At 46.1% G+C, this 9,806-nt stretch overlaps 2 protein-coding genes across 3 annotated transcripts in view; one reads left to right on the plus strand and one right to left on the minus strand.

The window, feature by feature from the left end:
* Window positions 1–649, minus strand: part of lrrc8c (leucine rich repeat containing 8 VRAC subunit C) — a 9,509-nt gene extending 8,860 nt beyond the window's left edge. The window contains exon 1 of the mRNA XM_084472775.1: window positions 533–649. The gene's annotated coding sequence lies outside the window, so the exon portion shown is untranslated. The remainder of the gene's footprint in view (window positions 1–532) is intronic.
* A 1,786-nt stretch (window positions 650–2,435) lies between these two features.
* On the plus strand, window positions 2,436–9,205 carry LOC311352915 (kynurenine--oxoglutarate transaminase 3-like). 2 transcript variants are annotated; one of them, XM_084472742.1, is made up of 14 exons: window positions 2,436–2,534; window positions 2,737–2,830; window positions 3,231–3,289; window positions 3,659–3,803; window positions 4,142–4,291; window positions 4,697–4,783; window positions 5,970–6,095; window positions 6,375–6,495; window positions 6,586–6,662; window positions 7,050–7,139; window positions 7,703–7,889; window positions 8,304–8,374; window positions 8,509–8,595; window positions 8,692–9,205. In XM_084472742.1, exons 2-14 carry the CDS (start codon window positions 2,738–2,740, stop codon window positions 8,743–8,745), a joined length of 1,347 nt encoding a protein of 448 aa, XP_084328868.1. In that variant the 5' UTR covers window positions 2,436–2,534; window position 2,737; the 3' UTR covers window positions 8,746–9,205. The 2 variants fall into 2 exon arrangements, with proteins under 2 accessions (XP_084328868.1, XP_084328869.1); XM_084472743.1 differs by having other exon boundaries at window positions 2,444–2,525.
* The last annotated feature ends 601 nt before the right edge of the window (window positions 9,206–9,806 follow it).

A 9,806-nucleotide genomic window follows, 5' to 3' on the forward strand; every position in this document is an offset into this window, starting at 1 on the left:
TTGCGAATCTCAGATATCCAAAAACAGACTCCAGCCTCCTCGTTTGGTTCACACCCATTAGGGATTTAACAAAGCGTGTGTAACATCAAGGTTACGAACCTCGCCGAACACATCGTTTCCTTGGGGCCCAGGACTTGCCACTGAGCTTGTGCCGTTTTAAGTCGACCCAAAAACGGGGTACGCATACAATAAAACGTGTGAGTTTGTGATGGGGGAGAATGACACCCATTCATCCAGCGTCCCCCTCAAGTCCCCCTGAATGTAACGGGAGGACCGCTTCAAGGTAAAAGTGCCATCGCCCTCTAACATGAATCTCACACAGACCGTGTGGGTTTAACGTTGTAATCATCCTATATTTCAGACCTTTAGTGTATCCGCTGTAAATACGGAAAGCGGCTTTCTCATCAGAGGGGAGAGCATAGCGCCAGGCTCTTACTGCGGAGGAATCCAGCCGCGCGTCTTAGCCTCGGAAAAGCGACGTCGTTTTCTGGACACAAAGTAGCGGGGGTACAGTAATGAAAGGTGGTTTTACCTCATGAAGGGCGTCAGAGGGGGGTCTGAGTCTGGTCCGAGGAGACGGGCTGTTGGGGCATGACGTCCGGCCGTCTCCTGCCTGGTCCGTTATGTCTTCCTGGAGGAGCTGAGCGCGGCCCGGGCTACACGACATATAGGGGCGTGGATACCGTCCACACACACACACGCACGCACGCACGCACGCACGCACGCACGCACGCACGCACGCACGCACACACACACACACACACACACACACACACACACACACACACACACACACACACACACACACACACACACACACACACACACACACACACACACACACACACACACACACACACACGTGCTTAAGTGGTTTGACAGACTGGTATGTATGAAGTTCATTCATCTCTTGGTGATCTTGTGGGATTTGGGGGGGGGGGGGGTTGGGTTGAACTGGCATAAGGGAGAAACCTCAAATCACCAACCTTTACAACACATGTCACGGTTTAAGTGAGAAAAATAAGGCCATTTAGGCCGTTAAGGACGGCCTAAATGGCGTTCAATATCATGCCCTTAAGATGGTTTTAGAGTTCACATGATGGAGGAGAAATTAGGAATCAAAATATGTCATACCAAGCTTAGTCCTCAAGATAAGATACAATATTAAAGTGAAAAATTAATAGTTTTGATTTCTCACAACATATATCAGACACTTGTTGGATAACATACAAAACAAATTCATTCATGTCACACAACAAAACAACTGTTTTGGCAGTTTGTGTATTTTGTGTATGTATATAAAAAGGTCAACCTTTATCAGGCAACGCTTTTCCATTTTATTCTGGATATCAAAACCAATATAATTAGTCTTCACATGGTTTAATAAGAACATTTAACCTTATAACTGTTCTAATGTCTCCTGATGCCACATGAAGCTAATGCTCTTGTCAGATAAAGTTTAGACGGTTTTGATTGGTGACATGCTTTATTTGAACAACATTTTTATTTTGAAGCAAAATAAATTACAAAACAAACCAACCTTTAATTTAAATAAGTAGCATATGTAATATCAACCCAGGCCTAGTAGTAGATAACTATGAATGTAATACGTATTCATAAAAAAATATAAATATGTATTTTCTAAAAGGAGATTCTGTGATTGTTTCTTCGTGAATATCGATCTATCTGCCCTCTGTGTTCTGATCCAGCAAGGGCCTTCTCACCGGATCGGTGGTCGATTGATTTGGTCTTCCTGAGATGGACTTCCTCCTGACGGTCGGTAGTCGGTAGGGGTCGCTGCTGTGGACGCTTTGTCAGAGCCGCTAGTGTTGATGTCTCTGGTAAATCTTTATAGAAAAAAAAAAATTAGACATTTTGATTACATTTATATTCACAATTTATTTTTGATTAATCTCTATATATACGAAACATTGGTGTAGGTAAATAACTTAAAGCATACTGTCTTCCCTATTTTATAGAATATACTTCTGTACACTTCCGGGTCCCTCGAACAAACGGTCCAATCAGATTCGTCCTTTGCCCGGGAGGGTCGTGTCGTCATCCGCCTCTATGGTGTTTATATGTGCGCATTAATCTGTTTTATTTAATATCTATGGCGCTTGAAACGTGTTCATTTGTTGCTCTTTCTTTTTGCACGGAGGTCTGTCACTGTCCACATCAAGTAAAAAGTAACTAGATAGTCCAATCAGACGGATTGTTGTTGTTATGATGAGGATGGGGGATGATGATGATGATGATGAAGCGTTAATATTCCGCGAAGTTAATTTTAAAAATTACAATTCCTAACTGATGTACTATATTTAGTATTTGTTGAAAATTCGTAATCGTAAATAAAAGTATAAGTATTCATAATGGTATACTGAGGGCGTGGCTTGGCGCGATGCGGGGCGTGGTTTGCGGAGCGGGGGCGTGGTTAACGGTGCTGCTGCCTGGAGAGAATCTGTAACCTCAGGACGTCGCTGTCCAACAAAACTTCACATTCAATCACCCCCCGAGACGACCAGGTGAAGTTTGTGAGTTCACGCTTGTAATATTGCCCGATACGTTATATTTTGTAACGTCGTCCTGAAAACAGAAGCTAGTTCATAGTTAATGTTTATGACCAGAATGGGTTGAACCTGAATGACCGCCGGGTTTGCATGGAGGAGACCCGGGACAGGGTCTGACATGCATGCATGCTTTATAGAAGTAACCTGTGGTTGTACTTGTGTCCAGTATGAGTATCGCCGGGCTGTCCCGACATCTGTACAGAGTCAGCCAGCGGGCTGTTTGGCTGCACGGCGCACGACGGGTCTCCAGCACCCCAACAGTAGGTCATTCAACACCTCCACTCATGCATGTGCAAGTTGGGTGGATCCACTCCTATTATTCCACAGGTGGATTACAGTGAAAGTATACTGGTGGATTCAAACTTAATCCACCTCAAACCGGTGAGCTGTAGTCTATTGTGAACATGCATGTATCGCATGTGTAAACGTGTAATTACAACCCCTATTCGTGGACCAAAAACACTAGGTACCACATTAGGTTTTCACAAAGTATCTGTGGATACCTATTGTTATTATATTCGTTTTGCTGGTTCGAGGTGGAAAACGATTGCCATGAAGGTAAACTGGTTCTTGTCGTTAATGTCCATCTCTTTCCAGTGTGAATCACTAAACCAGCATGTGTAGCTCATTCCAGAGAGTTGACCTGCGCTCACGTTGCAGGGTGTAATGTCCACGCATAGAAATGCCAAGAGGATCGAAGGACTGGACCACAATATATGGTGAGTATTAAATACACGGCCACATGTATTGTCAAAAACTTCTGTATTAGTCGACTGTAAACAGACGTTTACGATAATGTTCTTCAGTATATCTCTGTCGGTACAGTAAGGATGTTCATAGAACCAAGTGCCAAGCACTAACAATCACTAGGTTAACCCATTCCCCGTATCTACAACAAAGATAGCTAGGATAAGATGCTACACGATGCTAAGTACTATTTTTAAGTGCAAGGACGTACAACATACAATAAGTGTGTCCATTAAGTGCCAGGACGCACAACATACAATAAGTGTGTACATTAAGAGTCAGGTCAGGCTGTGACCCTGGGGATTGACCCCATGACCCCCTGACCTCTGTGTGTGTCTCAGGGTGTCCCTCACCGCCCTGGCGGCCGACCCCTCCGTGGTCAACCTGGGCCAGGGGTTCCCCGACCTGCCCCCCCCCTCCTACATCACGGCGGCGCTGGCCAAGGCCGTGTCGGTGGACCGCATGAACCAGTACACCCGCAGCTTTGTGAGTCTCCCTGAGCCTGTGTTGGTCCAGCTTTCTGCAGGCCACACAGTTGACAGACAAATACCAGAGAGCCAACAACATGTGGACCTCTCATTACACTCTGCAGGGCTACTGCTCTTAATATTGTTTAGTGATATGATTGTGATATGATTAGTGTAATCTCTCTCTCTGTCTCTGTCTGTCTGTGTGTGCGTCACTCTCACTTCCACACACACACTTAAACACGCTCATCCAGTAAACCGCCAACGCAGGGTAAACCTTACTTAAAATATTGATGCACTATTCCGTAAAAAGCCTTTTCCGTCTCTGTCTCTCTCTCTCTGTCTCTGTCTCTGAAGGGTCACCCAGCGCTGGTGAACGCCCTCTCCCAGGTGTATGGGAAGGTGTGTGAGCGGCCCATCGACCCCCTGAAGGAGGTCCTGGTGACGGTGGGGGGCTACGGCTCTCTGTTCTGCACCATGCAGGCCCTGGTGGAGGAGGGGGACGAGGTACTACGCTCGGTGGGCCTTACCGGGCCTTTCTGGGGGACAAGATGGCCGTACTGGGCCTTACCGGTGACAAGATGGGGCTGTTTCCCCCGGCTCCAACGCTAGTTATTACTATTGTATATTGTGGGTTTTACTTGATTCTATTATATTGTTTACACAGTTCATGGAGCACACAAAGTAAACCATTCACTTGTAGTTGTGCATGTATGACTTCGTATGAGACAAAAAAGGATTACATTTTTTTAACTAAATTAAACTCTAGAAATGATTCAGCTGTCGGCCATCTTGGTAGCTGGGCTGGCCTGCCCAGCTAGCGTTGGGCACCAAGATGGCCGCCGGCTGAATGCGCCCCCATGCAGTGCGCGGTAGTGTCAAGGGTCTGACTGTGACACCGCTGTCCTCCAGGTGATCATCATCGAGCCGTACTTCGACTGCTACATCCCCATGGTGAAGATGGCGGGGGCGACGCCCATCCTCATATCACTGAAGCTGGTGAGTCCGGCCCAGCGTTTGCATTTCCTCTGCGACCCCGACATTGTGAGGTGAGGCGGTGTGTGGGTGTGTGTCAGTGGGGAGGATCAGCAGGAAGAGCCGTTTCACGTGACATTACATTTATAGTGGTTCAGCATTAACATTTACATTCAGGGTGTTTATAAGACACTTTCATCCAAATAGTTTTACAATAAGTCCATTTGTCAGAAGAAAGAGAAACGACAATATATGGCTGTCGGTACAGTAAGGGTGTTCATAGAAACAAATGGCAAGCAAACAATCACTAGGTTAACCCATTCCCCGTATACAGCAAAGGTAGCTAGGATAAGATGCTGCACAATGCTAAGTACTATTTTTAAGTGCCAGGACGTAAAACATACAAGTGTGTAAGAGGGGTGTGGGGGGTTCAGCAGGCTCTCCTAGAGGCTCTCAAGGGAGGCAACAAGCAGATGAGTAGATGCAACAAGAGTGTTAAAAATATATATAAATATATGGCCTGGTTAGCCCTTTGAGACTGTATCTGTGATTAAGGGCTATACAAATACAATGTAATGGAATTTAGTGAATATGCTGTGTGTCCTAGTTTAACAAGAAACAAGATAAACCAGAAAGCGCTCGACAGAGTGCAGACAAGCTGTAATGTACAGTATATATCACCGCCCAAGACTTTCTAAATACCTCAACAATGGTCCAGCTCCACCGAGGGCATGCTTGGGCTAGGGCTGAATCCAAAGGTCATGTTCCTCAGTGGTTCCCAGCCCCAGCGTTGTGCATGCTAACCCATGCTAACCCACCCCTTTAATTTTTAAATTGTTTTTACATGTACTATATGTCATTTGTTTTGTTTTGTTGTGTTACTGGCTTCACTTACGTTAGTCTTGTTTGTTAGCCTATCTTGCCATGTCTTTCTTCTTTGTTATTTTTGTCCTTAATAGTCTGTCTTGTCATCAATGTTTCTGTTGTAATTTGTATATTTGTTGCCCCAGGGCTCCCTTGTAAAAGAGATTTCAGTATCTCAATGGGACTTCACCTGGTTAAATAAAGGAAAAATAAAAAAAATAAAAAATGCTCATGCTAAACCCATGCTCATGCTAACCCACGGTCATGCTAACCATATGCTCATGCTAACCCACACTCATGCTAACCATATGCTCATGCTAATGATCGGACATGTGTGACGGTGTAGAAATCAGAGAAGCAGAGCGGGCTCACAAGTGCGGACTGGGCCCTAGACCCGGAGGAGCTGGCCAGCAAGTTCACCTCCCGGACCAAGGCCATCATCATCAACACGCCCAACAACCCCACCGGGAAGGTGGGTCTGAGGCGGGGCTGGACCCACCAACGTGGTCATGGTCACTTAATGGAGGGGGCTGGTCTGACGGGATGTCTGGTCTTAAGGGGGGTCTTGTATAATGGGGGGTCTTTTCTAATGGGGGTCTGGTCTAATGGGTTCTAGTCTGATGGGGGGTCTTGTAGAATGGGGGTCTTGTATTATGGGGGGTCTAGTCTAATGTGGGTCTGTGAAGCCGCTTGAGACTTGGCCTGTGTTTAAGTGCTAGGCCAGTAACGTGGACCTGTCCTCCTGCTCCAGATCTTCACCAGAGACGAGCTGCAGATGATCTCCGACCTGTGCATCAAACACAACGCGCTGTGCTTCAGCGACGAGGTGTACGAGTGGCTCACCTACAAGGGCCACCAGCACATCAAGATCGGTAGGCCTGGTCCCGGGAGAGGCTGGTCCTCTGGTGCCTACAGCATCCGGTCCGCAGCGCTCTGAACCCATGTCCCTCTGCTCTCCACAGCCACACTGCCCGGGATGTGGGAGAGAACCATCACCATCGGCAGCGCAGGGAAGACCTTCAGTGTGACGGGATGGAAGGTGAGCTGAGAGGAGGACTCGGGGAGGGTAGGGTTAGGGTTAGGGGAAACACGATACCCTGAACACAGAGGAATGTACCGTTCCGTTGTGTCACGCTAGTGTTTGATTGGCTGTCAAACTGTCAAACAGCACAGAAATATGAAACGCACACTTAACCGGTTTCTGTCAGTCTCTCAGTCTCCTGTCAAGCTGCCGGCTGCGTGCTAATTGGCCAGCTGGTTTATCTTGAATGAGAATCGTGTGCACTTTCTTTACAGCAGTCACAACAAGGGTTCATGTGTCTCTAGTTAGAATCCTTGAGAGTTAGTTGAGGGTTAACTCGTTCTAATGGTGGTCCCAGGATGTAGAGTATGGGATCTAAACCTAACCTCTCCTGGTGTTCCTCAGCTGGGCTGGTCCATTGGGCCGGAGCATCTGGTCAAACATCTGCAGACCGTGATGCAGAACACGGTCTACACCTGCTCCACCCCTCTACAGGTGAGTCCTGACCCCCCCCTACCTGTACAGGGTCATACCCCCCCCCCCCCCACTGAGCAGAACCAACTCCTGTTTCAGTTTCTGTATCTCTCTAACCTCTACATGTATCTAAACTCTACATGTATTTATCCTCTAACCTCTACATGTATCTATCCTCTTCATGTATTTATCCTCTAACCTCTACATGTATCTATCCTCTCCATGTATCTATCCTCTAACCTCTACATGTATCTATCCTCTAACCTCTACATGTATGTATCCTCTAACCTCTACATGTATCTATCCTTTAACCTCTACATGTATCTATCCTCTAACCTCTACATGTATCTATCCTTTAACCCCTTCATGTATCTATCCTCTAACCTCTACATGTATCTAACATCTACATGTATCTATCCTCTAATCCCTTCATGTATCTAACCTCTACATGTATCTATCCTCTAACCCCTTCATGTATCTATCATCTACTCTCTAACCCCTCCATGTATCTATCCTCTAACCCCTTCATGTATCTATCTTCTACTCTCTAACCCCTCCATGTATCTATCTCCTGGTCCGTGCAGGAGGCGGTGGCCCAGGGTCTGCTGCGGGACTACGAGCGTCTGGGTCAGCCTGACTGCTACTTCTCCTCGCTGGCGGCGGAGCTGGAGGGGAAGAGGGACCGCATGGCCGCCATCCTGCAGGAGGCGGGCATGTCCCCCATAGTGCCTGAGGGAGGGTACTTCATCATCGTGGACGTCACGCCGCTCAGTGAGTCACTGCAGCAGACCTGGACCGTAACACTGACCCTGACCCCTAACCCTGGGCCCGGACCCTTAACCTTATAACATCTATCCCTGACCCCTTACCCCTAACCCTGACCCCTAACACTGACCCTTAACACTTAACCCTGGACTTTGACCCTTAACCCTGACCCTTATCACTGTTACACCTAACCCTAACCCCTAACCCTTAACACATAACCCTGGGACCTGACCCATAACCTTATAACACCTAACCCTGACCCCTAACCCTGGGCCCTGACCCTTAACACCTAGCCCTAAGCATGCTATTTAAATGGGTCAAGTTAAGTAAGTTCGATTTTTGCATCATTGCTCAGTATAAGATACAGCCTCTTGAAGTGTAAAAGGTTCTCCTCATGAACGTCCCCCTCCCTCTCTCCAGACGTGGATCTGTCCCACATGCCAGACGAAGCATATGACCTCAAGTTCGTCAAGTGGATGATTAAAGAAAAGGTAACGTGTGTGTGTGTGTGTGTGTGTGTGTGTGTGTGTGTGTGTGTGTGTGTGTGTGTGTGTGTGTTACATTGATTGAACATGAAAGAGCTGTGTTGCATTGTGTGTGTTAACGGTTTGTCCTCATGGTGCAGAAACTGGCGGCCATTCCTGTCACGGCGTTCTGTGGAGAAGCTTCCAGAAGCCGGTTTGAGAAGTACATCCGTCTGTGTTTCATCAAGGTGAGGACCTTCACTGCTCCTCACACTGCTCCTCATAACCCACATCAGGTCAGAGCTGGGTTTAAACAAGGCTGGTCTGCTTTTGATCCTCCACAGAGAGATGAGACGCTGGACGCAGCAGAAGACATCATCAGGAACTGGAAGAACTAGAAGGTGAAAGATCTCATCACTAACTCAAGAGGTGAAAGATTTCATCACTAACTCAAGAGGTGAAAGATTTCATCACTAACTCATGAGGTGAAATATCTCCTCACTAACTCAGGAGGTGAAAGTTCTCGCAGGGCCGAAGCCAGGGTTTAGAATTTAGTGAGGTCCAGAATTTGTTCTTTTAATGGAGCTTATTTACTGCATTTATGGATGAGCGAAATTCATAGCAAAATGACTACTAAAAACACAACCCAAGCTATACACTATCTACACACAAACTCATTATTCAAAATTAAATAGATACAGTGGGACTTGTTAAAACTGCACAATTTGTCACCATTTAGTGTGTGTGTGTGTGTGTGTTGTTTACCTTTTCTACTCCTGATTATACAGTAATATAGCGCTGATATCGATAGATAGCTCACTAGATAATAGAAAATAAAATAAAAATAATTTAAATCTTTTCGTGTTTTATTTTTATTTTTTATGAATGAAATAATCGTTGAACTCAAAGCTACGACCCTGATATCTCGGGAGGGGAAACATCTACCAGCAGAACTAGAATGTGAAAATAGATTTTTTATTTTGTAATTTGACAAATGCAATGAATCGATGAGTAAAAGGATTTGATGGAAGAGGTCCTGTGGTCGTCTAGTCCTTGGTGGTCTTCTAGAGTAGACCCTCTTCTGAAGGGTCCAAATACCAATGTTCTGTTACATCACACATTGATGTTGGCTGCTGTGAAATTAACAATTAAAGTGTGCCTTTCTGCAAGCATTATTGTCATGTGATATCCCCTCATATAGCCTACTGTTTAAAAAATGATTTGTTTTGAATTTGAAATTTCCTTGCCCAGTAGCGTTATGTCATTACTGGTGTGTGGCGCCCCCTGCTGGGCAGACTGGTTCTGCTCAGCGACACCAGTGGAACCAGAGCACGTGGTGTCGTTGCTAGAGAGAGACGGGGGTCAGTGATATCAGATAATGTCCGAATTGATTTTTGGTAGAACAATAAAGGTTTTAGTAAGTTGGCCGTGTGTAAAAGAAAGTCAATCAAAGGTTGTT

This window comes from Micromesistius poutassou, assembly GCF_964030765.1.
Source record: "Micromesistius poutassou genome assembly, chromosome: 9".
NCBI lineage: Eukaryota > Metazoa > Chordata > Actinopteri > Gadiformes > Gadidae > Micromesistius > Micromesistius poutassou.